Source organism: Bufo gargarizans, chromosome 2, assembly GCF_014858855.1.
Source record: "Bufo gargarizans isolate SCDJY-AF-19 chromosome 2, ASM1485885v1, whole genome shotgun sequence".
In the NCBI taxonomy this organism is placed as follows: Eukaryota; Metazoa; Chordata; class Amphibia; order Anura; family Bufonidae; genus Bufo; species Bufo gargarizans.
Genome location: NC_058081.1, coordinates 557,825,523 through 557,853,427, shown reverse-complemented (window position 1 = coordinate 557,853,427; position 27,905 = coordinate 557,825,523). Strand labels below are relative to the sequence as shown.

General features: G+C 43.3%; 1 protein-coding gene across 1 annotated transcript; it reads left to right on the top strand.

The window, feature by feature from the left end:
• The first annotated feature begins 3,530 nt into the window (after window positions 1-3,530).
• On the top strand, window positions 3,531-27,905 carry SNRNP70 (small nuclear ribonucleoprotein U1 subunit 70). The gene is made up of 10 exons (XM_044281620.1): window positions 3,531-3,686; window positions 9,621-9,776; window positions 9,864-9,926; window positions 13,697-13,751; window positions 13,883-13,947; window positions 15,717-15,779; window positions 17,375-17,456; window positions 24,209-24,310; window positions 25,102-25,189; window positions 26,846-27,905. The coding sequence occupies exons 2-10, from the start codon at window positions 9,630-9,632 to the stop codon at window positions 27,573-27,575; spliced, it is 1,395 nt and encodes a 464-aa protein (XP_044137555.1). The 5' UTR covers window positions 3,531-3,686; window positions 9,621-9,629; the 3' UTR covers window positions 27,576-27,905.

Below are 27,905 nucleotides of genomic sequence, written 5' to 3'. Positions count from 1 at the left end.
TACCAGAACCAAAACCTGATCTCCCGTGTTAAAGATCCGGACCAGAGTCTGCCGATTATACACCCAACTTTGAGCTCACAGAGCTGCCTCCATATGTTCCTTTACTAGTAGCAACACCGTTTCCACACATTCTTGCATCTGGGTGATGTATTCAACAACACTTTTATATGGTGTGGGTTGTTGCTCCCTCCCTCTTTGGCTATGTCCAATAAACCACCTGTATGTCTGCCATATGGTAGTTCGAAGGGCAAAAACTCAGTAGAGGCCTGGGGGCACTTCTTGCACTGTGAATATAAGATAGGGCAGAAGGAGGTCCTAGTCCTTTCCATCCTTAGCTACTACTCGTTTTAACATTGTTTTTTAACGTTTGATTAAACCTTTCTACTAGGCCGTCAGTTTGCATGTGATAGATGGATGTCCGCATCTGTTTGATATTCAGCAACTTACAGAGCTCCCGCATGACCTTGGACATAAAAGGAGTCCCCTGGTCAGTCAGAACGGCCTTGAGTATCCCCACTCAGGAAAACATCTCCATTAACTCTTTTGCTATGAGTTTGGCCGATGTATGACGCAGTGGCACCGCCTCCGGGTACCGAGTGGGGTAGTCCAGGACGACCAAGATGTGTTGGTGCCCCCTAGCGGATTTCGGTACTGGGCCTACAAGATCCATAGCGATTCTCTCAAATGGTACCTCGATAATCGTGAGGGGCACTAAGGAACTGCGGAACAGGTGCTGGGGGCTAGTGGTTTGGCAGGTTGGGCAAGACTTACAAAAGTCATTCACCTCTCTAAAGACACTGGGCCAGTAAAACCGTTGTAGTATCCGGTCCTGTGTCTTCTGCAGTCCCAGATGACCCCCAAGAACATGTTGGTGGGCTAACTCTAACACGGGTTTTCGATAGGCCCCGGGCACCACCAACAGGTTCGCCCCGCAGCTGGTTTAGGCTACTTTCACACTTGCGTTTGATCGGATCCGTTCTGAACGGATCCGATCATATTAATGCAGACGGATGCTCCGTTCAGTACGGATCCGTCTGCATTAATAACTTAGAAAAAAATCTAAGTGTGAAAGCAGCCTGAGCGGATCCGTTCAGACTTTCAATGTAAAGTCAATGGGGGACGGATCCGCTTGAAGATTTAGCCATATGGTGACATCTTCAAGCGGATCCGTTCCCATTGACTTACATTGTAAGTCTGAACAGATCCGCTCGCCTCCGCACGGCCAGGCGGACAGCTGAACGCTGCAAGCAGCGTTCAGCTGTCCGCCTGTCCGTGCGGAGGCGAGCGGAGCGGAGGCTGAACGCCGCCAGACTGATGCAGTCTGAGCGGATCCGCTCCATTCAGACTGCATCAGGGCTGGACGGAGGTGTTCGGGTCCGCTCGTGAGCTCCTTCAAACGGAGCTCACGAGCGGACCGACGAACGCTAGTGTGAAAGGAGCCTTACCCGATATAGTATATTCTGGTGAACCACAAAACGGGGAATCATAGACTTGGCCCCAGGTTGTAAGGGTACACCATCAAGTATTACCACATTCTCCCAGGCCCGGGATAGGGTTGGGTCTCGGCGTTGGGCTGTACCGAAATTCTCCCCGGAGACTTTGAGGTCTGCCAATCCAGGACCCGGTGGCAACTCCTCCACGTCTCCCACCATTACCCTACACGGGGTTGTCTCCCCCCTCTTCCACCGAAGTGGTGGTCACCCCTACTGCTGGCCCTTCGGCCTCAGGTTCCTAGGGTTCGGGCCATCCCCCTGAACAAGGCCAATCTCCTGGGCTTATTCCTGTCTCAGGGGTATCCTTAACTCTCACAACCGGCCATAGAGCAGGGAAACCTGGAAAGTCTCTCCCTATTATGAGTTCATAGTGGAGATTTGTGGCGACTGCCACTTTGTGGGTCCACCTGCCAGCCACCATGGTTAGAGTCACCAGAGCAGTGGGGTAGTCTTTCAAGTCTCCATAAATGCACATAACCCCAACTTTCCGGCCAGTATACTCAGCGGACCGCACCAATAATTTAACTCGCCTTAATCCACTTGTTCGCGCAGCCCGGCTTCTCTTCTTTCTTCTTCTTTGCTGTGCAGGAGGAAAAGGACCTGTGGTGATGTTACTGCACTCATCACATGGTCCGTCACATAATCCATCACCATGGTGAAGCCCGTCCACAATGCACGGGCACCGATCGTGGCCCAGCCACATGGGAATCACTTGAATGGGTCTGCGATCCATCCGTTCCGCAAAAAGGTACAGCATGTTCTATCTTTTTGCGATGCGGAGGCACGGAACGGAACCCCAGGAAGCACTCCGTAGTGCTTCTATATTGTTCCGCATCTCCGGATTTGCGACCCCATTGAAGTGAATGGGTCCGCATCCATGATGCGGAATGCACACGGAACGGTGCCCGTGTATTGCGGATCCGCAAATGCGGTAACAGGCAGCACACGAACGAGCCCTTAGACCTGACATTTTTATCTAGAAAAGCCCCTCCAGTTCTCCTACTCCACCCTCCTCCTGGAGTGAGATTGCAACTTGATGATAAATCTGGAATGAAACTGATGGTAAATCTGGAGTGAAACTCATTAACATAGCGAACCACACCCACTTTTCCACTCGCATTACAAAACTGGAGAGAGTGGTGTAAAAATGCAAAAAGCCACAAAATTCTGCAAGAAGTAAAAAAAAAATGCGCAATCGCCCTATTTTTGCAACAGCAGAATTCTGGAGTTATGTATGGTATGATAAATCAGGGCCACTGAATGTATGTATGTAACGCACTTATATAGCGCTACTATATTCCGCAACGTTTTGCAGATATTATCATCACGTATTTGTGTAGGTTTCCTCCCACACTCCAAAGACATATGATAGGGACCTTAGATTGTGAGCCCCAAAACCAGGGGCAGATTGGCCATAGACCTTACAGGGAAACCTCCCAGCGGGCCGATGCCCAGGGGGCCGCCTGAGACCTCCTCAGGGAAGTGGAAGTTTTTGGGGATGTATTTTGTGCTGCTGGCGGTATCTTGTGATGGACTGTGGTATTTGGCTCTGTTGGGGCGGTATAATGTGCCACAATATGGTATTGCTGGCCCTGCCTTCCATCAATTTGGACCTGACTACAAAATGTAGTATTTTTTCCAGGGCCACTTTAAGTTCCGAGTCCGCTCCTGCCCAAAACGCTGTGGAATATGTCAGTGCCATATGAGTAGAATAAATGTAATCATCATGATAAGATATACTGTCTTTCAACATGGCAATACTTCAATGACTAGGCACATTTCCATTTGTAAACCTGGGTGACAACCCTTGATAGAGGCACAACTAAGGCAATGTTAGTAGCCACCAAATAATAATATTCTTCCACTATAAAGAAGCGGAGTAGAATTAAAAAAATTAAATGAAAAATAAGATTCCAGAAACACGTTTTCTCTTGTCAGCGCCACATATTCTCTGCTCTAGAACGCGGACTGTTTTTATTCAGCGGAGGAATACATTGAGACTCTGACTGTAGTTCCGTGAGGGGCGTGGCTTTGTTCTATGGGCTGTTTTGTTTGCGGATGGATTCGCGCGCATGACATCTTGAGGCCTATGCACACGCCGTGCGGCCTAGCAGTACTGCCAGACGGGAGCGGAGAGCGGGAGAAAGCTGAGGAGAGCGGAGCTGTAGCGGCTGCACAGCGGACAGCGCCTCGGTAAGGTTGTGTGTGAGGGGACACTGGGCTCTGGTGTGGTACCGGTGGGCTCCTGGCGGCGGCGGCGGGTAGTAGGCCGCTGTCCTCGGTGTTGGGCGGGAGCATATGGTGGGATCCTGCAGCGATTGTCTAGGCTGGAGTGAGGGTTGAGGCCTACGCCGCTTATAATGGAGCTGTGCCGTAGGCTTTACCCAGGCGAACACGCGGGGCCTTGTAATTCCGTTAGAGCTGCGGCGGTATTGTTTGCCTCGAATCACTCCACACCTGGGCATGTGCCCTGCATGTGTCCTAGAGGAGCTGTATGTTGCTGATGGGAGTTATACTTCGCAAGGCACTGGATCAGGGGTTATTACTGTGCAGTAATGGAGGTCCCTTCGGGGACAGGTCTGATCCTGACTCTGGACCTCCAGTATGCTCCTGATGGGAGTTATACTCCTGAAGACACTGGATCAGGGGCTCTGGGCATCACAGGGAACCGCAGAGCGGTCTGATCCTGACTCTGGACCTCGAGTATGCTCTTGATGGGAGTTATACTCCACAAGACGCTGGTTCAGGGACTCTGGGCATCACAGGGGACATGTCTGATCCTGACTCTGGACCTCCAGTATGCTCTTGATAGGAGTTATACTCCACAAGACACTGGATCAGGGGCTCTGGGCATCTCCAGGAACCGCAGAGCGGTATGACCCTGACTTGCCATTCATGGTGTATGCTTATCTTGTCCCATAATAGGACATCTGTACACAGGATAGCTGATAAATGTTTGATTTCTGAGACCCCAGGGAGCATTAGGACAGGAGTCCTGAGCCCCCCATCCCTCTCACAGCGTTACTGGAGCGAGGAGAAGTTTGTGGAGTGTGAGTGTTAGGCCTCTTTCACATGAGTGTGACGGATTGGCTCCGGGTGCATTCAGTGAAACTCGCCCCATTTTGCAAGCAAGTTGTCAGTTTTTCATGTGTTTTTTTTTAATGCATTTTTAACGCGCGTGATTAAAAAACTGAAGGTTTACAAACAACATCTCTTAGCAACCATCTGTGAAAAGGCATCGCACCCGCACTTGTTTCCGGATGGAAACAAGTGCGGGGCCAGGGCTGCGTCAAAAATGCAGAATATAGAACATGCCGAGATTGTAACGCAACGCAGAACTGATGCGTGAAAAAGAAACAGCTTGTACACAGCCCCATTGAAATGAAATGTACAAGTTTTCATTCCCTGCAGCCTCACTAACAAGCAGACCTACAGCATGGGGGAGCTTGTTACTGCTATGCACCCCGGATGGCAGAACAAGCTATGCTTGTAGCTGCTTCTGCTCTGCTACATGTGTAGCTCCCACTCACTACAATGGGAGTTCTAGACAGCGGAGCAGCGGCCCACTCTATTTCCGTATGACCAGCCATCAGGGACTGGCGCTAATTCCCATCTCGCCATGGAAATGGTGATATGGGACAGCCCCTCGTTGTGAACAACCACCCTTCTAGGTCAAGTTCAGCGATGAACCAGTGTTGAAAATTTGCTGTGTTAAATAATGACATACCCATATTAGAAAGTGGGATTTAGGGATCATTCACACGACCGTAAGGGCTCTGTGCCCATGTTGCGGACTGCAAGTAGCGGTCCGCAATGCATGGGCACCGACTGTGTGAATTCCATAATGCGCTGAAAACCCATTGACTTGATCCTCAAAATATGTAGAAAAAATAAAATTCGGTCATTTCTTTTCATTTGGACCCAAAAGCCCATGGAAGTGTTTCCGCGGGCTTCCGACCTGTGCATCCGCTCCACAAAAGATGGGACGTGTCCCATCTCTTATTGAATTTTGTGGATCGTGGACCTATTCAAGTCAATTGGTCTGCAGCACGGAGTGCACACGGCAGGTCCCCGTATAGTGAGGACCCACCGTTTGCAGTCCGCAATACTGGCACGGAGCCCTTACGTTCGTGTGAATGGGCACTTACTATGTGTGCACGCTGCAGAAGGAAAAGGTGTGAGTAATCACAGGGGCACAGTAACTCTGCACACCTATCAGACAATGGGGGCATATCCTAGTGATATACCCCAATTGTCTAGGATGGGAGTACCGCTTTAAGACACAGGAATGTTGTGTGGCCGTATTGCAGCCCGCATATGACTGGTCCGCAATGCACCGGCTCATGTGCACTCCGCATCATGGTTGCGGACCCATTCACTTGAATGGTTCTGCAATCGCGGAGATATGGAACGGTAGCACTAGAGTGGTTTTCGTGGTGTTTATATCCGTGCCTCCGCGCCGCAAAAACATAGAACTTTTTTATTTATTTTTGCAGTGCGCACGGATCACGGACCTATTAACGTTGAATGGGTCTTGATCCGCCCGCCACACGGAAGTTGTCAGTGCATTGGGGACCACAAATTGCGGTCCCCAATGCACGGAACTAAAGCACAACGTGTGCATGAGGCCTAAGTTGCATTTTGATATCATGCTGCGGTCTGTATGTCAGTCTAATTGCAGTGAATGACACATTGTCAGGTCCTAGATTAGAACACATACCTGAGCGGACTCAAGCCCTGGTATTTCCTGTGAATAAAGAGCGTCTGTCTGCCACCCGAGGACTTTGTACCCCAGCGCAAGGACAGCATCTTGATGTTAGAGTGCTGAAATGGTTCCCTTCTGTTCAGAACTGCTGAAAATAAATTTGAGCTGAACCCGTCTTAGGCTACTTTCACACTACCGTTCGGGTGTCCGCTTGTGAGCTCCGTTTAAAGGGGCTCACAAGCGGACCCGAACGCATCCGTACTGCCCTAATGCATTCTGAGTGGATGGATGCGGATCCGCTCAGAATGCATCAGTCTGGCAGCGTTCGGGTGTCCGCCTGGCCGTGCGGAGGCGTGCGGATCCGTCCAGACTTACAGTGTAAGTCAATGGGGACGGATCCGTTTGAAGATGACACACTATGGCTCAATCTTCAAACGGATCCGTCCCCCATTGACTTTACATTGAAAGTCTGGACGGATCCGTCTGAGGCTACTTTCACACTTAGAAATTTTTTAACATTATAATGCAGACGGATCCGTACTAAACGGAGCCACCGTCTGCATTATATGAGCGGATCCGCTCTGAACGCAAGTGTGAAAGTAGCCTTAAACAGTTTCTTCAGACTTTCCTTGGTTTTCTTCAACTCTTTACACACTTGTAGATTTGGTTTTACTTGGTCATCACTTTTTCCTTCATGTTGGGTCTCCTTCCAGGTCTTCATATCTGTGTTGTCTTCTGACTGTAGTGGAAGCTACAAATCTGTGCTGGGCCTGTCGTGGTGGATGCCAGCAGAACCCTATGGACCCCATAGATTTATCCTGGGGTCAGTCAGGTCCCACAGTTGTCGGTCATTTTAATGAAGTAGTGGCGCTACATGCCATTTTTTTCCCTTAAATGATAGAATTGTATAGAAATGTGGAGACCCACATGATTGGAGCAATTCATCTTGAGCTTTTCATTATTTATTTTTTTGATAAAGGGGTTGTGGAGGCATAATCTCCCACCCAGTTTCAAGACCCCTTTATACAGGCCAATTTTTTTTTTTGTAGGTGTTCTTTCCTGAGAATCGCTTGCTCGTTGGTGAAGGAGACTTCTATTACATGCAGCGATCTCCTCCACAGTATGGGGAGTAGTGATCACTAATGCAATCGCTTGTCCCCATACTGACTCGTTGTCTTGTGGCAGCAGAACGTGATTACACAGCGAAATCGCCGATCTGGTGATTTATGTGACCGCTTGAATGCTGAGCGAGTGTGTTCCTCATTCATCGGGTAATCGGCACCACCTTTACGCCACCAGGTAATCGTTAACGAGCATGGCTATGAACGCTTGTTAGCAATCATCTGGTCGTGAATCGTCCCATGTAAAGGGCCCTTTAGAGGTGTTCCAGTATTTCGATATTGGTGGCCTATCCTCAGAATAGGTGTGTAGGGGTCCGACACTCTGCACACCTACCAAACAGCTATTTGGGCAGCTGCCAGAGGTGTTTTGTTAAAAAAAAAAATATCTATAGATATATCTGCGTACTTGCTTTGCATCACATTTATTAAGTGTTTTTAAGAACTTTCTTTTAAACTTTTTTGCCTTGTCTGGAAAAAGAATTTACCAAAATGTTGGCACAGTTTTGGAGTAAAACTAAGCCAACTTGTAGGTGGTGTAAAGTTAGAATAAAGCACTGTAAGGCCTCCTGCACACGTACGTGTGCGCCCTGTGGCCGTATTGCGGACTGCATTTGCGGATCCGAAATACCCAGGTGCCGGATGCGGACCCATTCACTTCAGTGGGTCCGCAAATCCTGAGATGCGGAACGGAAGCACTACGGAGTGGGTTTTGTCCTGTACTTCTGTTCTGCAAAAAGATAGAACATGTCCTATCTTTTTGCAGAACAGTCAGATCGCGGACCTATTAAAGTAAACGGGTCCGCGATCCGCTGCGGCTGCCCCACGATAGGTGTTAGTGCATTGCGGGCCCCACACGTTAGTGTGCAGGAGGCTTAAAGATGTTACAGATTTATCAGCCACTGTGACAAATCTGGCTCGATTTAAAGGGGTTGTCTCAGGAGACCACTGTCCCGACCACCAGCCGGCTGGGAAACTGTGGAGCGCGCTGGCGCTTGCTGTTTCAGTAGCTCTCGTTGTGGATGGTGTGGTGAAGTACCGCTTGGACTTACAGGCTGCAATTGGCCCTAGTTGAACTGATCAGCACCATGCTGTTTAGTCGTTCTGCATTGGTAATGGCCATGTGGCCGTTAACAATACAAACCAACTAAACCATGCACAGCCCAGTATCTGAGAACATGCCGCGCGGCTCTCAGCACGGCCATGTTCTCTCAGCTGCACGGGGAGAAGGAAGCAGTCTCTCCCTCCCCCTGTACTGCCACCAATGAGAGGGGACTGGCTGTGGCCACTGCTCCACCAATGATGACAAATGTTTAATACATTGCAAATACAGCCAGGTGCTGTGAGTGATCCGCGGCAATTAAACGTTTATTATCATTGTATTAAAATCGTTGGAAGCAGTGGCCACAGAGTCCCTTCACCTCCTCTCATTGGTGGCAGTTCTGATCGGAGCCCCAGCTGTGTAAGCCTTGGGCTCTGACCAGTTACCATGGCAGTTGCAGCCAGGGCACTACTGAAGCCCTGGCTGCCATATTCGGCTCCCTGCTGCTGTTTGCACTATGCACATGACAGCAGGGAGAGTGTGGGATCCTATTAACCCAAATATAGATCTATTAGGGTTAATAGGACAAGGGATTAAAAGATCCCACGTTCTACCTCTAAGGGGGCAAATGGTTATAAATAAACTGTAAAAAAAAAAAATACACCAAAATAGTATAAATCACCCCCTTTCCTAATTTTACATTTAAAATATATAAACAATAAAATATTACATATCGCCATGTCCGAAAAGTCTCAAAAAATCTCTCATATTTTCATATGGTGAACACTGTAAAAGAGAGAGAAGAAAAACGGCGCAATTCGCCTTTTTTTTATTCACCTTATCGCCCCCCAAAATAGGATCGGACTGTTCTATTATGGGCCGGACGTTCCATAAATTGCGGAATGCACGCAGCTTTTTTTGGCGTTTATTTTTTCCGCATGGTATCGAGTATCGCAATACTTTTTTATGGTATCAAAACCGAATCCAAATTTTGGTATGGAAACAACCCTACATGAGGACAACTGTGCTGTGTGGTCGTACCCTGAGTGTGCTGCCACGTTCAGGGTTTGTGAATGAAGTTTTTGAAGCCAAAACCAGCAGTAGATTGAAAAAAAAGTACCCAGATCTTATTACTTTCTACTTTTGTGAACTTCTCCTGATTGAAAAAACCTGAATGTGTGGCTTTACCCTGAGAACCCAGCAGTAGATTTTGTATAAAGATGCATTATTCATTGTGCACATCTCATCGCTTCTCTCATCAGGTCTTCAAAATGACGCAGTTTTTGCCCCCGAACTTGCTTGCGCTGTTTGCTCCCAGAGACCCAGTTCCATATTTGCCACCGTTGGAGAAACTACCTCATGAAAAGCACCACAACCAGCCATACTGTGGAATAGCTCCTTATATTAGAGAATTTGAGGTAAGAGTAATCAGGCTTTTGACACGTGATTTATTTGGTTTAGTTTTTATTTTTATTTAAAATTCTGTATTTTCCCTTTGTACACAGGACCCCAGAGATGCCCCACCACCAACAAGAGCAGAGACTCGCGATGAGCGGATGGAAAGAAAGGTAAAGGCCTTATGTCAATCTGTATTGGGTCGACATTGCAGTCATTCGCAGTTTATTTCTGTGTGGGATGTCCTCTCCATTCATTACTCTAATCTTTCTGAAAGTAGTTGACTGAGTGCTCTCGGCTGTTTTTGGAAGTTTCATACCAGTGAATGGAGAGCAAGTCACACGTGTGGCCACCTCTTCATTCCCTGCTACTGGAGTTCCGAAAGTAGTCGAGTCAGCGTTCTGCTATTTCCTGAAGTCCCATAGTGGTGAATAGAGCGATGGATGCGCTGCTCGCTCTTCCTTCACTCTGGGGCTCCATACTTGAGACAGGTGTGGATGTCAGAGATGGGAACTGCACCCATTAGACATTTATGACACGTCCTGTTGATAAGCCACAAATGTCCCCGATAAAATTACCCATTTAACTGTCAGGCCATCACTGTGACCCTCCATCCCTTCAGAGCATCGCACATTACATTAATAAATGCAATGTTCTGCTGTGAGCATCTTCATCTAGGCCTGTCATTACCATATAGCCGACACTGTTATCCCAATTCTATTCCTATTATGAGGATTGCTCCTCGGATGAGATCTTTCCCTCACAGCTCCACTAGACTGATAATGAATTACCCATGTAGATAGAAGTGGTTATTTCTGCTGACTGGTGCAGAAGGATAACATTTTGTTTTTCAGTGGCATAGAAATGAAAAATAAAAACAACCAAATATTCTAAAATTAAGTTGTTCCCTATGAATATTGAGCTGTTCTGAATGATGGATGTCACTTTAAATAAAGTTGGCAATGTTTACTGTTCACTTGTGACACTCCCTCTTTGATCAGTTTTCCATCATTTAGGATTTTGTTGCTCTGTGGATGAGTGAGTGCTTGAGTTTGTTAAAAATATAGTAAAACCTTTTAGATGAGCAAAACTTCATGTTTGCATTCACAGAGCTGTAAGGATGATCTGTAGTTTTATAGATGCCATATTTGGTGTTTGTGTGATTTGGTGGTTTTTTTATCACTTTATTCAACGAAAGAATGGCAAATCAGCCATTTTGAATATATATATATATATATATATATATATATATATATATATATATATATATATATATATACAGGTCCTTCTAAAAAAATTAGCATATTGTGATAAAGTTCATTATTTTCTGTAATGTACTGATAAACATTAGACTTTCATATATTTTAGATTCATTACACACCAACTGAAGTAGTTCAAGCCTTTTATTGTTTTAATATTGATGATTTAGGCATACAGCTCATGAAAACCCAAATTTCCTATCTCAAAAAATTAGCATATTTCATCCGACCAATAAAAGAAAAGTGTTTTTAATACAAAAAAAGTCAACCTTCAAATAATTCTGTTCAGTTATGCACTCAATACTTGGTCGGGAATCCTTTTGCAGAAATGACTGCTTCAATGCGGCGTGGCATGGAGGCAATCAGCCTGTGGCACTGCTGAGGTGTTATGGAGGCCCAGGATGCTTCGATAGCGGCCTTAAGCTCATCCAGAGAGTTGGGTCTTGCGTCTCTCAACTTTCTCTTCCCAATATCCCACAGATTCTCTATGGGGTTCAGGTCAGGAGAGTTGGCAGGCCAATTGAGCACAGTAATACCATGGTCAGTAAACCATTTACCAGTGGTTTTGGCACTGTGAGCAGGTGCCAGGTCGTGCTGAAAAATGAAATCTTCATCTCCATAAAGCTTTTCAGCAGATGGAAGCATGAAGTGCTCCAAAATCTCCTGATAGCTAGCTGCATTGACCCTGCCCTCGATAAAACACAGTGGACCAACACCAGCAGCTGACATGGCCCCCAGACCATCACTGACTGTGGGGACTTGACACTGGACTTCAGGCATTTTGGCATTTCCCTCTCCCCAGTCTTCCTCCAGACTCTGGCACCTTGATTTCCGAATGACATGCAACAGTCCAGTGCTGCTTCTCTGTAGCCCAGGTCAGTCGCTTCTGCCGCTGTTTCTGGTTCAAAAGTGGCTTGACCTGGGGAATGCGGCACCTGTAGCCCATTTCCTGCACACGTCTGTACACGGTGGCTCTGGATGTTTCTACTCCAGACTCAGTCCACTGCTTCCGCAGGTCCCCCAAGGTCTGGAATCAGTCCTTCTCCACAATCTTCCTCAGGGTCCGGTCACCTCTTCTCGTTGTGCAGCGTTTTCTGCCACACTTTTTCCTTCCCACAGACTTCCCACTGAGGTGCCTTGATACAGCACTCTGGGAACAGCCTATTCGTTCAGAAATTTCTTTCTGTGTCTTACCCTCTTGCTTGAGGGTGTCAATGATGGCCTTCTGGACAGCAGTCAGGTCGGCAGTCTTACCCATGATTGCGGTTTTGAGTAATGAACCAGGCTGGGAGTTTTTAAAAGCCTCAGGAATCTTTTGCAGGTGTTTAGAGTTAATTAGTTGATTCAGATGATTAGGTTAATTGCTCGTTTAGAGAACCTTTTCATGATATGCTAATTTTTTGAGATAGGAAATTTGGGTTTTCATGAGCTGTAAGCCAAAATCATCAATATTAAAACAATAAAAGGCTTGAACTACTTCAGTTGGTGTGTAATGAATCTAAAATATATGAAAGTCTAATGTTTATCAGTACATTACAGAAAATAATGAACTTTATCACAATATGCTAATTTTTTGAGAAGGACCTGTGTGTATATATATATATTTAATTTTTTATTTTATTTTTTCCTGTTCACTGTATGAGATAGGGCTGCACGATATGGGAATTTTGTGCGATTAGGGCCCTAAAAATTGCGATAACGGTATGCGATATTTTAAGGGAATTGTGCTAGAGGTCTATTTGCTTGGATTATCAAGGCAAAAGCACACACAAATTACTGAAAATGCTGAAATGTAGTTATGCTTAACTCAAGAACTGAAATGCACAGTGTTTTTCAAAATAAAACATCTTTTACTAAATTAAATAACATATTTGCATTACTGCAAAAGTACAAAATACAAAACTTACCATTTCCTTAATAGCACTGCACAGAACAAATAAATAAAATAGAATAAATAAAAGAACATTTGTTCATTAAAATAACAACTTGCCTCCAGCCTCTCCTCCCTCTCCATACTGTAACTGATGTATCGCCGGCCGCGCTGTGCAGCATAGCGGCTGGCGATGCATCCGTGTCAACCATCGCTTTATAAGGCGCACTGCCATTTTTTTCCCCCACTTTTGGGGGGGGGGGGGGGAGTTTGTCTTATAAAGCGAAAAAAATGGTAATATAATTGCAGCATTTTTGGGTCGGCCAATTGGCGATTGCGATATGGTGATTAATTGCTTTGGCGATATATTGTGCAGGCCTAGTATGAGATAAATATTTTTATATTTTAATACTGGGGTTCTGGGATGCAACGTTGCAAAGAATCTTTATTTTTAAATGGGTTGTCCTCAGGATAGATCATCAAGGTCAGATCGGCAGGCGTCCAACAACTGGCCCTGCCGCCCATCAGCTGTATGAGGAGAACGGAATGCCTCTAAAGGCATTCCGTCATAGAATTGCATTTTGGTCTGTGTTAACGGAATCTGTAACGTAATTCACCTTTTACCAACAAACAAAGCGTGAATGAATTTCATAAGCGGAAAGTCGCTCATCTCTACTTGACATGATCATCTGATGCAGAAAATTTGTTCTAGATAAAGTGTGGTCTTCTCCAGACCAGTCTTCACTTATGTGCAGTTTGCCCTTTTGTAAATATAAGGCTTTCTATATATTTCAAACTGTTTTTCCCTGCACAGAGGAGAGAGAAGATTGAAAGAAGACAACAGGATGTGGAGAATGAGCTGAAAGTCTGTAAGTGTTATGTGTGGCCTTGCTGATCTGTGTTTTACTCAGATGTTTTGTACTGTAACTGCAAGTCTAAATTCTATGTTGACCTGCAGCATTAAAACTGATCATTGTTTTTCTTGTCTTATTGCAAATAGGGGATCCTCACAATGATCCGAACGCGCAAGGAGATGCCTTCAAAACACTGTTTGTCGCCAGAGTGGTAGGTTTCCATGTTTGTGTCCCTGATCTATATTCATGTGATAATTTAATCTTTTTTCTTTTTATTATTCTTTTAATTTTGGGGTTCTTCTTCTTGAAACTTTGACTTTGTATAGTTATAAAAAGCCCATCCAATGAACTATACCCTTTAATGACTACCGATATGCATTTTGGCAGCCTAGATTAAAGGGAAACTGTCATGTGGATATTTGATTATAATCTAACTAATTATATACAATCATTAACTACTAAAAAGTACCTTAGATGTATTCACTTACTGGTGTGACAGATGGTTACCTCAAAATATACACACAAAGATGCCGCATGCTAATGAGCTGATTTGAGTCCAGCGTGATGTCATTGAGTCCAGCGTTTATTTAATTAACATCTATAGCCGCTCCCCTGCCCACCTACTGCTGATTCATATGGGAAAAAACTGTCAATCAGCAGCAGGGAGAGTCAGGAGCTCATGAATATTCATGACTCATCATTATCAGCTGGAGCTTTTCAAAACAAGATGTTGGCAGATTAACTGGGTCAATTAAAGAAGTCACCCAGCATTTTGCTAAGAGAATCAGTCACTTATTTATGTTGCCCTTAGTTAGGACACCATAAAACTGGTGATGGGTGCCCTTTAAGTACTGCATGGGTTTTCTGTGCAGTGAGGAGCAGAAGCTCAGCTCTCATGACAGCCTGGCTCCTTCGCGAAAGTCCTAGATCGGCAGAGGCGCCAGTCTAGGCAGTTTAACCTTTTAGATGCCACAGCCCATAGCAGTGGGCTCCGTCTGTCAGGCATCAGCACTGTGCCTGACTGTATTGTACTGACAGGATATAGTACACTGTACTTCATATGTAGTACACTGTACTATGTGAAAAATCAAAGGTTTGCATGGCCAAGCCCCATTGTGAGACTGTGGTAAAAAAAAAAAAATGTAGTTAAAGTTTATATAAAAAATACACCTTTTCAGCTAAAGAAATAAACCAACCTCTGCATATTTGGTATTGCTGCATCTGTAACAACTCACTATACAGTTAACATGTAATCTATCCCACCTTGTGGACGATATAAAAAAAGGTTGCCTGAATTGCTTTGTTTTTGCGTATTTGCTACCTTAAAAGCGATCAAAGTGTCATGTACCACAAATTGATACCAACTAGTTGTCCCGCATAGTTCAAGACCTTACACATTTCTATCAAATGAAGGCGAAAAAAAATATGGGTTTTGGGATGCAATGACACAAAACTATTTAAAAAATAAAATTGTGTAAAAGTACTTAAAAGAAAAAAGATGTATTTGGTATTGCTGTAATTGTACTGACCCAGAGTAATGGTGTTCTGTTAATTATGCGGCAAAATGAATGTCCCAATACTTGTCCCAAAAAAACTCAGTGGCAGTATTGCAGTTTTTTTGCCATTCCCCCAGAGAGAGAGTTAACAAAAATTAACTAGTAAGTTATGTGTACCCCAAAATGGTGCCATTAAAAAATACAACTTGCCCCACAAAAAACAAGCCCTCATACGACTACATCATTGGAAAATAGCTTATATTATAGCTTTTGGAATGCAACAAACAAAAAATGAAGATTTTTTTTTTTTACTTGGGCATTAAGATCTAAAATGCATTCTAGGAGAAGAGGTTAAAATAGGTGAAAAACTTTATTTGAGTTTCCTTTTGATGTTGTAAGTATTGTATTATTGAATAGCTGATTCATTTCTGAATGTTGATGGTGGTTACTTGCCCACTTAATTTCCTGTGGAATTGTGTTTCAGAATTATGACACAACAGAATCAAAACTGCGAAGAGAGTTTGAAGTATATGGACCCATCAAACGGGTATGATTTTGTCTAATAAATTTTTTTCCCCCTCTTGCCTTAGTATCTTGATGAATTAACAACTCATCTTCTGGTTTCTGTAATTCCAATGGTTATTAGTGTCTTAACTTTTACAAGGGATATATTTTTAACCCCTTCACAACCATCTCCAAAGCCGCTGGGTGTCTACAGTGTTTGCAGGCGTTTAACTCCTCACAGTGAATTGTGACCATGGCTTCCCCACTCAGATCAGGAAAACGGTTTATCTTGGGCTCTTGCTCACGACCGTTGTTTTTTGCAGTCCGCAAATTTGCACGTGCGTTCTGCTTTTTGTGGGAACAGTCCTATTCTTGTCCGTAATGCGGACATGTATAGGACATGTTTTATTTTTTTGCTATGCAGACGTACGGACCTGGAAACACATGCCGTCATTTCAGGCCCAGTCTAATCGCTGCATGGGTCCCCGGCTCTCGCATAGAAAGAAAAATAAGAGTTATGGGTTTTGGGAAGCAGCGATGCAAAAACTTTCTGACCCAGAGAATAAATATTTTGTTATGTATATCGAAAAATGAACGCCTTAAAATTTCGAATGTAAAAACACAGTATTGCTGTTTTTCCCCCCTCCCTCCCAGAAAGATTAAATAAAAGTTAATCATAAAGTTGTGTACATTGAAATGGCGGCATTAAAGACTACAACTTGTCCTGCAAAAAACAAGCCCTCAAAAGCTATATAGACAGAAAAATAAAGAAGTTATAGCTCTTGGAATGAGACGATGAAAAAAGGAAGCAAACCGCTTGGTCAGTTAGGCCCAAAACAGGCTGGTCACTAAGGCGTTTCAGAAACTTTAACAAAAAGCAGAAGTTGTCTGGGGCTTGAAGGCACCAGTAATTAACTTATGGTATTATCAAATAGGATAGATCACCAAGACAACTTTCTGGGTGGGGGGACAAGGGTAATGCCAGTAAATATTTTGTCCTTAAAATGACGTTTTAATAATGGCTGCTTTGAGTACACCAGAATGCTCCTAAAGAGTTAGGATCTGCTGTCTGTAATGTTCATATTGCCTTTGAGACTATCTTAGGACAGGTACATCATGTTCCCCACTTTTGGTGCTGAGGTTATTAATGCACAGTCAGCCTATGTTGAAGTAAATGGGACCTCTGTACCAAGAATTAACTCGAATCCTCTGTTTGTTTGGAATAGCTGGGCTCTCAAAACTCAGACCTCCCACCAGTTACACTTGTGACAAGTAAGAAGTTATTTACTGTGGGGGAGGAAACGCCCGTTCTAGGCCGAGAATGTTTTCACCTATGTGCCATACACCGCCATTCACTCAGGGTGGTCACATAAGCCTTGCTTGCTTTTCCATTGTGGCCACCGTATGGCTATATAGTGGTATGTCATGGAATACCTCTGATCTGTAGACTGAATGTGATGTGAAAAAAACCTTATCCTCACAAGTTGGAAACACTCTGAAACTTGTTCTGGAGTCCACATTGATTTTATTATTGTACAGTATTTTGTTTTTAGCCTTGTTGGCAGTTTAAGTTTTAGATATTGCCTGGTCTTTACAGTTTTCTAATATGACATGGCTCTTTTTTGCTTTCAAAATTAGATTCACATGGTTTACAACAAACGATCAGGAAAGCCCCGTGGATATGCCTTTATAGAGTATGAGCATGAACGAGACATGCACTGTAAGTTTCTTCTAATAATTATTTCTCTAATATGTTTGTCAGTGTAACTATGTAAAATGCCCTTAATTTTAAGGGCTGTTTCCAGAAGGTAAGTAATTGTGTTGTGTGGGTACCCGAATTCCACTAATCCCACTGCTACACTCAACACGTGAGGCAAGATATTGTAACTTGCTAGTTCCAAGTTAGGGAGCTTGTCTTATTCATTGTGTATTACAACAGATTTTCCCATACGTTGAGAGGTCACACGGAGTATACGCTTCACACAAGTCATTCATCTTGTCCAGGCATGTCCAAACTGCGGCCCTCCAGCTGTTGCAAAACTACAACTCCCAGCATGCCCTAATAGCTGTAAGCTATCCAGGCATGCTGGGAGTTGTAGTTTTGCAACAGCTGGAGGGCCGCAGTTTGGACATGCCTGATCTTGTCCCTCTAAAGTACAGTTGTAAAGCATGGTTGGCTTCTAATAAACGAAAGCCGGTGGAAATGTCATTGAATTTGGGATTACTGTAACACGGGTCCTACTATGTAAACTGAGAATATGATGGGCAACAATATTCTAGTCATCAATGCCATGAATTAATCTACTTTTCAGAGCCATAAATCCACATAGTTTATACATTCTGTTCCTCGTGGCATTGACTCTTAATGGACAGGCTGCAGTTCACAGTAGCCTATGTTTGGCCCCCTTTTTCTAACTCCCTTTGACCATAGAATTAAGATTTCTTACAGTAGCTGTTGCCCATCTTTGTACTATAAAATGTTTTATGCAAAAACTATCTGTACAAAGTAATTTGTGAGTGGGGTGTATTAATTTTGTGTTCTTATTGCCACTGCAGCCACCATTGTGATGGCAATTGCCACTGCTGGCTTGCAGCTGATGCTAATGCTCCCCTTTACAACATCTCATTGTATGGTTGGTATAAGGGTTTGTATGATGGGTAAGACTTTGCAGCATTTACACACAAGACACAGGGCAGCAGCTTAAACATCAGCCTAGAGTCAAGAGTCATAAACACTATCGGCAGTCTAGTAGGGAGTGTGGAGGTAGACTCATCGGTAATGCACACTACTGAATCTTTAGAATTTCAGGCATTCGTGGTACAGAATACAATACAGTGCATCTTGCATTGTTCAAGGGTAACTCCACCCAAACGATGGTTCACTCGTTACATATTCTGGTTATAGTGGGGTTATTTGGGCAGACACTTTAGTTTTTTGTGTTGACATAGCTACAGTGTAGATACCACTTCACCACACACACATTTATTTGTTTGGCAAGCTAGGAGTGGGTGAACATAAGCAAGTTAACAGCTCTGTTTCTTAGTTTAGGCTCAGCTTCATGTGATAGTACAGTTCTTTGGGTGGAATTACCCTTTTAAAGGGGTTATCCCACAACTGACAGAGATCTGCAGGAATGTTTGCACAAACGGGGCTCTCAAGCCCTTTGTTCATCCTCTCTGAAAAACCAGATTGAGACGTTTTGAATTGAGCAGCTATCGAGTCAAAGTGGTGCTACTTTCTTCAAGATCTGTAGGACTGACTGAGTAAGAAACAGTAAATCGCTCCATTCAAACCGCTCCTCTGAGGAGTCACAGGGAGCCCAGGACCAGTGGTGGGGCTCCCACCCAGTTTTTACACGTTTTATATAAATTTTACTGCGGATAAATGTTAATTGTGGGAAAGCTTACTTAAAGCTTCTCTGTCAATTCTCCTATCCTACCCCCAGTAATGTTATGGAGAAGCCCCCCCAGGACTCCCATTCTTCTTGCACCTCCCACCCTCACGGAGTGACAGCTTATGGGTTTGTATTCGAGGACAGCTGTCAATCACTGTGTGTGGGCAGAAAGCAGAAGATTGAGTATGTTAAATACTGAATCCAGTGCAGGAGTTCTATCCTATTCCACTTTCTGATACAGAATAGGAGACCTGACAGATTTGCTAATGTTTTTAGCTGGGAAAAGTACCATGTAATCGGGGTAGGGCTTCCTCCGAGCCCTTTGACATCCCATAGACTAGTAGTTGTAGTGCAAGTTCTTCTAATGTGTTTTTGTAGACACACAAGTTACAGATCAGCTATTGAGGTACATCTACATAATCTCCATTGAATCTTCTTTAATTGCTTAAATGACCACAATAGTTAAATTAAGATGCTGTAAAAAAAAAAAAAAAAAAAACATACCTCACCAGTCTCCATTCCAACACTTCCCAGTTCCCCGCCAGTCTCTACTTCCTAGTGCCTCTTGACCAACAGGAAGTCACCCCTCAGCCAGTCTCTCGAGAGGCACCAGGAAGTGTAGACTGGTGGGGAAGGGTTTGAGTCGGAGCAGCAGTTTGGTGAGGTTAGCTTAAAATCAAACTTTATTTTTTACAGCAGTCCATGCCTTTTCTAAATTTTAACCCCTTTAAAGGGGTTTTATGAGATTTGGAGAAATTAACAGGTGGAGATTAATTTCTTCAAATCCCAGACAACCCCTTTAAAGGTGGGTACATTATTATAGAACTCAATTGTTTCAGACTTTTGATTTGGTCAATTTTCTTCTACTCAAATTTCTGGTTTGTCTGTCCTGGGTAACTAAGACCCTTTTATATGGGCCAAGGATTGGGACAGTTATTGGGCATGAGCATTACTATGAACACTTGCCCCTATAGAGGGGCCACCAGTCTTTTGTTTGCTCGTTCATGGAGTGCATGATATCCTTGTTCATCAGCAGCACATTGCCATTTGCCAACAGATGTGCTGCCGACAAACAAGGAAACTGTATGGGGACAAGTGATCATAACAATCATTCAGCCCTTTCTCTTGACCAATGTAAAATGGGCCTTAACCCATAATTTTTGATCAGTATTAACCATCAGTACTACTTGGAAAGGTAAGGATTTTAAGTTTAACCCTGTGCTGCCCCTTAAACATTTTTGCCCCAATATGAAGCACTGAAACAATGCTTCTGTGGCAGAATATGGTTCAAAATACGGCATCCAGTGGAATGTCCTGAGACTCCACATAAAAAACTGCACCTATTGCCGTATCAAATAATGCATGCACGCGTAGCTAAAATGCGTTGCTAACTTATTTGGGATCTGTGTGAGATGGATTCTAAATATATTTGTGAGGATGAGGAATTAGTTTAAAAAAAAAAAAAGTTAATCTTTAGTTGTGATAGTAATCTGCCCCTTTTTATGCTTCTATCCAGTTGTAGTTGGTAAAGGAAAATCTGAGCATTTCTTAGATTAGCTTTTCTTTTTATCAGTACATGTAAAGGGTGAGGTTCTAGCTTAGGTTACGGTAGCACGATTAATTATAACTTGGCTTGCAGCTTTCCAGTGTCCCAGCCTGGCAGTGAAATCTGTGTGCCATCATTGTGGTTTCACACGGTTTCCATTGTCTTTGTGGGACGTTTAGGGAGTGACTCTGGCAGTGACAACCAAATCTCAGCAGCAGTTGCATAATGGTGCAGCCCTTCTGGATGGTTGTTGCAGTTTGTCTTCCATGCCCTTCCATGTTACTTAAGATTTAAGTTGCATGACACTGCACTTGGAAGTAGACCTTGAGATAGGTTATGGCTGCAGTAATGCATGCATAGATAAGAGTAGTCTGAGTAAGGTGTAGGGCCCAGGTAAGCCACGGCAAGTGGATGGAGTCATCCTTTCGCCTTCTCTATGGCGCATGATGCTTCAATCAAATAGAGGCAATAAAGAATCGGCAGCCAACCAGCAATGGTAAATCTTCACTTTCTTTAAAGGATGAAGCTGAAGACTGCTTGGATGGAAAGGGGTAGGTGTGGGAAGTAGGTTTGTGTCAATGTTGAGGCCTTGTCGAAGCTCATTTTGATGTTAGTTGCCATGACCTGGTCTGGTTTTTGGTACTCGGTTTGTCACTTTCTGGGCCTTTATCCCATCCTTGACCTTGGATTCAAGTTTTACCAGTGCACATTTCCCTCCCTTTTCACCTGCATTCACTTTCCCTCTTTTTTCCCACCTTTTGATATGAAAAGTAGTCTGTCACCAGTGTTGCTTTTCATCCCTTGAACAGTTACTCTTCTCAAACTTTGGGTTTGTTTCCTAAGAGCCATCTTGGATTACAAAATATCTTAAGGTGAACAGTCATCTTTAGTAAATTTGTATGTTAGGGGAATGCAATATGAGCAAATTCCCTATTCTCCAGTTACCCGAGTAATTCTCTGTACAAGCAGGGGCTGTTTGGGTAGTAAGCGGAGAGTAGCAGTGAGCGAATGGACTTTCCCCATAGCTTCTCTCATGATGCCTTTACCATGTGAGAGAAGCTATGGGGGAAATGTAGTACCTCATATCCTAAGTGTAAGGGTCCTTTAAACACAGGCAGATAGACTACTTGTGCCTATTGATGATATAACAGGTTGATTGTTTTCTTTACTTTCATATTGCAATTCATTGTGAGGTTTGTATAAAATAATCTTCCTCCCTTCCCCCAAAGACCCCATACAGGTAATATTTTTGCAAGCACATCCTCTACCACATGTAAAATGCCCTTAAAGGGCGTTCCAGAACTGAATATTGATTACCTATCCTTAAGATGGTGGTGGTTTGACTCATGGCACCCCTGCAGATCAGTTCGAAGGGGTTGCAGTCTTTTTGGCCTGTGACGTCACATCCATTGATCAAATGACCTTTCTGTAGTTCTGACCTATTTAAGTGAGTGGGGTGGAACTGCATTACCAAGCACGGGCTTTGGGCTAACCTCTGATTGGGTGTGCTGTCAGTCAGACCCCCACTGATCTGGTACTGACGACCTATCCTGATAAGTTATCAGTTTGAATCTTGGACAACCCTTTGAGAGGCTGTCTGCCAGAGCTGCCCTTCAAGAGAAAATCCATTTAATTTGCCCTCTGTTACTGTCCCTTACCACCTGAATTTGCTCCAAGTTTGAAAAGGGAATCATCCTGATATTTCAAGGAATTGCTCATAATACAGTTCCCTGATATAAACAAATGTTTTTTTTTTTATTTCACAACATTTCGAATACGGTAGGTCTTCCATGGCAAAAGTTTGTGTGCCATCTTTTGAAATATTAAAGATTTAAACCGGCCTCCTAGGTTAGCATTCTGGAGTAACTATACGGTATGGTGATCAAAAACACAGGGAAGGGTGTCCAGCCTCTGATGTTCTCCTCTACCAAGTTTGGTAATCTTGGTAGAAGTTCACAAGCTGCTGCTGTATGTAAGCATTACGTCCATAAGAAATTTTGGTGTTGTCAATATATGCAAATTTTAGATTGGCCTCCTCTGAATGGAAAGCACTATGTTTGGCTAGTATGTACGTTCATTCCTGCCAAACAATATTCATCCGGCTGAAATTGCTCCATATGCTATTTGGGTGGTTCAGTCCAAGCAAAGGACATTTAATATGGACGCTTATACTGTGAGATGGCAGATATTGCCAGTTTTCGAAGCACGAAAGGCCATAAAGACTTTAATGGAGCCTCGATTAGCTGTTGGGTGTGGATCCTGTTCTGCAGCTCTCAACTGCTGACCATTTACTGATAACTTGATTATACCGGAGTTAAGTAGAGCAGCTCAGACAGGTAAGCTTTTCACAGCTTTAACTGAACATCAGATCACAAAAAAATAGAATAAAAAGGACCTTCCAAGATCCACTCCTCCTTTTCCAAGATATCGTCATGAAATTCGTTGAATTTGAGGCGGTAATTTGAAAGTTTTTGTAAGTAGTTTCACCAGGTAACAAATTTTTTTTTTATTACTTTAGTGGTTTTGTCTAGTGCTTCTTGCTGTATATGGTTGTAGCTTTTCACTACCAGTGTGCGTGTGTAATTCTTTAGAGACTTGTGAACACGGAAGGTACATCTCTAGATGCTTTACACATACTGACCCTTGTATCGTTTTTTTGTTTTCCTAATAGGGTGGAATAGGGTGCAAACAAAAGTGCATACAATAGGGGGGCATTTACACATCACCTTACAGTTTATTTTTAATTTAAGTAAATAGGAAACCTTCAATTTTTTATTTTTATTTTTTTAACCTGTACTCTCTCCTTTTCAGCTGGGGTCATGCAAGTGGTGGGCATGTTATAATGGATGTAGAATTTAGGAAGTGAATATAGATAAGTCTTTGAAATGCTATTTAAATTCACTTTATTCACTGATGAATGGGATGTTTTACTATGAAATGCAAAACACTCTACACACTGGATCAAGAGGTTGTTTGAGATTAGGTCAACATGACTTGCAGATATTGGCACTCCTCTCATGGGTTTATGTATAATACTGTAGCTAGCCTCCATCCAGTTGAATGTGGACAGGAGTGGTGCAATTTCTCCAAGAAGTCATGTTTTTTCCTCTTTTTTTTTTTTTTTTTCTCTCTCCAAATTTCAATCAACCCCTTTAAATTCCCTTGAAAACCCAGACTCGTGCATAATGAATGTTGGGAATAAGCCCAGTGTGCAGTGCGTCTTGTATATAAAATGGGCATTTCAGCTAGCACTTGGCAGGAAGCCGTTGCTGAGGTGTGCAGACTGATGGTGAGGAAATATATAATTTGATTACCAGAGGGGTGGTATTGCCGAAGTCAGATTTTTCCTGGATGAGCGTGGAAAAGCAACTGCTTGATGTCCTGCATTTTTAGAATTCTTTATTTTTTTTCTATTAGTATTCTTTTTTTCTATTTTAAGTTTGTCAAGTTTAAGGTACTGGGAGGGGGGTATGTGTTGTGCACCTGAGCTAATTTCTATTGTTCTGCCCTTCTGGAAATGATGTGTTACAGCGGCGTACAAACATGCAGATGGGAAGAAAATTGATGGAAGGCGTGTTTTGGTTGATGTTGAGAGAGGACGTACTGTGAAAGGCTGGCGCCCACGCAGGCTTGGTAAGAAAATTGTTGTCAGTCACTGCCTGGTCCCTTGATGGAGCTACAGATTTTAATACCTGACATCAGATGTGATGTGAAAAAAAAGTCAAATACTTAAATTTGTACAAATTCAATTTTTTTTTTCTTACAACTCTGCAGAATTATTTGCACGAAAACACGATCATATGTTTTAGACACTTTGCTTCTCACTTGACAAGGGAGCATAGTTTAGATGCACAGGACTGGGTTTTAAGATGCTCCAAAATTTTAAACACAGTAACCCATTGCTGGTGTAAACAAAATTGTCTAAAGATGTTCCAGATACCATTTAGCACGTCCCACTTTGATAAAGGGTGGAAAGCCTCTGTAAGATACCCCTTTCTTTGGCTTATCTCCTTTTAGAACGAAAGGCTAGGGCAGTTTAAATCCAGCTGCTTGACCCTTTTCTCCCCTGATATCTGTGACTGGGGGAGAGTTGGGAGGTCCCCTCCATACATTAATTTGGACAGTTGCGCCTAAATTTGCTCATTCGGCTGATATTCATCTAATGTGTATGGTGTTGTCTAAATATTAGACAGAATCGGGAAACCTGCCCCATTATTTCCCAAATTGTTCAGTTCCCTAGTAATTGAAAATGGCTGCTCTGCTAGTCCATCAGAAGCCTGTAGATTGTCTGGCAACTGTGAAGCAGTTAGCACCCTTTAAATATCATTTCACCCACCAAGATTGTTTGCTATCAATATTAAGCCATGGTGCACAGAAGACATAAGTGACAATGAAATGTTACATGCAGTCCTTTAATATCTTAGGTGGTGGTCTTGGTGGCACCAGACGTGGGGGAGCAGATGTCAACATACGGCACTCGGGCAGAGATGATACATCTAGATATGATGAGAGGTGAGTATTGTCGCCATAGCAAATTTGACTTTTGTAAGTAGAGGAGTTAAAGAAGGACCTTTCAGTAGGATCATTTCTATACAACCAGGCATACGGCCATGTATTGTTGATCTTGCCGATCAAAACAATACCTGAATCGTCCAAATCGGTTTGTGCCATCCCAGAGAAAGCTTAGCTTTCATCGGTGTTGGTTAGGGCTTCAGTTCACCGACTGGCAGACCCTTGATGTTCTTCAGCTCCCTAATTTTCTTAACTTAACCATGTCTCATTGTGCAATTGCCTGGCCCTATATTCGGTGCATGTGCCGTTTTTATAAGATCAGTGACGTGTGGGATTACAGGGTCCACCAGGAGCACAATGAGGTTACCCAATCATTCAAGCGAACGAGGCATGGCTAAGTCAGGAAACCTCATTGGCTGAGCACAGTGCAGTGATGCCCCAATTGGTATATTGATAAAAATGCTGTCTGCAATGGTGCAACTGATTTGGGAAATTAATGTTTTGGGCCTTTTATTTTAAATGCCAATAATTGTTACCACAATTTTCAAACTATATTATGACCACAAGACAGACCACTGCATGGTTCTGCTCAACTGAACCTGACCCACCATAGATTTTGTGCCTTGTCAGTATTACAGGACCTGTAGAGGACTGAAGTATTACTAAAGTTAGACTGCGTTAACATGAAGAATTCAAACATTGGCTAGGATATTCCACAAATAACATGAACGTTTGGTTAGCATCTGTAGTCAGCATATCGTTGTTGATGATCCACAAGTTCCCATACTTGTAAAGTAGAATTGTCATTCAAATTTTTATTTTTTAACACGTGGGGGCAATGATATCAAGTGTTTTTCTAAGATACTTTATTATTTTATTTATACATTGTATTAGTAAACTGCTTCTTTAGTGACTGCTGCAAAGAAAATTCAGTTTTATATCTACTGAGCTGAATGAAGACTGGTACTTGGTAAGATTAAGTGGCAAGCTTCTCAGTTTGCCTCTGTTCTCCCTGTGGCTGGCTTGCATTTCTAATCTTTTACTTAAAAAGCAAATGACGCACACTTCACACTGTATTTCTTCTGCTGTCAGCCCTGATTGCTGGCAGCAGTGCTCTCCTCTCTGGTTAGCGCTGGGAAAATAGTGAAAGTAGTGGGGCTGTAGCAATCTGTGCTGACCAGTATGTATACAGGAACATAATACATTTACGGTCAGTGCTGATTGCTACAGGCCCCCAACCAGAGACACACAGGGAAACTAGAGACCACAGTTATCATTTGTAAAGAAATCTGTTTTGGAGAGGTCGGGAACATTGATTCAGGTGAGGTCGCTGACTGATTTACCACAGAATAGTTTTCTGCAGGTGCTATGCATTAGGAAACAGAAGCCAAATTACGTAATATTTTAAATAAAATCCTTTTAGGGAAAAAAAATAAATCTTCCTCAATCTCTGAATCTATAATCTCTGCTAATTCTACCAAGCACACCCATCTTCAAGGAGTTAAAGTGGGCTATGTTAAGATTAAATGTCAAAACCCCTTCCCGTTCCACACACTGTAAATTCAGGGAGATACTGTATTTTCTAAATGTTTTCTTTTGAACGTCAATTTCCATTTTTATTTATATACTGATGAAAGGCTCTTCTGCTTCCAACAGGGATCGTGACCGAGAAAGGGAAAGAGACCGTCGAGACAGAAGCAGAGACCACGATAAAGATCGTGAGAGACGTAGAAGTCGTTCCAGGGAACGTCGGAGGAGGACCCGCAGCCGTGAAAAGGATGAAAGGAAACGTAGCAGAGAAAAGAGTAGGGATAAGGATAAGGATAAGGACAAGGACAAAGATAAGGATAAGGAGAGAGACCGCAAGCGTAGGAGTCGTAGTAGGGACCGGAAACGAGATAGAGACCGTGACAGGGAGAAGAAAGAAGAACGCGTTGAAGGGGATTCTCAAGAAGCTGCAGAGGTTACTGCTGAAGATTTACAAACAGATGATACAGGCTTGGATGGTATTGAGCTGAAGCCTGAGCAAGAAGAGAAGATTAGGGATCGTGATAGGGACAGAGAAAAGGACAGGGATAGAGACCGTGATCGAGACAACAGGAGACGCAGTCATAGAGACAGAGATAGAGAGAGAGATAAGGACCGGGATAGAGATAGAGATCGCAGAAGGGACAGAGATAGAGACCGGGACAGGGAACACAAACGGGATAGAGACCGTGGTGACCGCAGCGAGAAGAGGGAGGAGCGAGTTCCAGATAACGGTATGATTCCGGAGCCAGTTGAGGAGACCAGCCAAGATATGTATTTAGACCAAGAATCCATGCAATCTGGAGACGGCTATTTATCCACGGAGAACGGCTATGTGATGGAGCCTCCTATGGAGTGACCTTGTTTAATCTGAAGAACTCTCCATCCTCAAATGAACTTCTCTTCCATAGCCAGATTTCTTAGTGTACATTCAAGATCCACAGCCACTGTTCTCACTTGTGAATACAGCTTGGATACCCTCAACCACGATTTAAATGTGCAGTTACTAAACTAAGTAATGCTGTTCACCATGAGTTTCAGACAAACACCATTGGAATATTTTTTTTGTCTCGTAGGTGGGTATGTCTTACTTGTTTATGTAACAAGATCATCCCTGAACTTGTGTAAAGTTGCATTTATTTTATTTGCTTTTTTATGGCCCCTCGAAAATAAAATCATTTTAATGTTA

Excerpts from the sequence above, each read along its gene's own strand:
- SNRNP70 (XM_044281620.1), top strand. The coding sequence starts at position 9,630 with ATGACGCAGTTTTTGCCCCCGAACTTGCTTGCGCTGTTTGCTCCCAGA. Across the intron at positions 9,777-9,863 it reads CTTATATTAGAGAATTTGAG|GACCCCAGAGATGCCCCACC; the intron begins GTAAGAGTAATC and ends CTTTGTACACAG. Across the intron at positions 13,948-15,716 it reads CACTGTTTGTCGCCAGAGTG|AATTATGACACAACAGAATC; the intron begins GTAGGTTTCCAT and ends ATTGTGTTTCAG.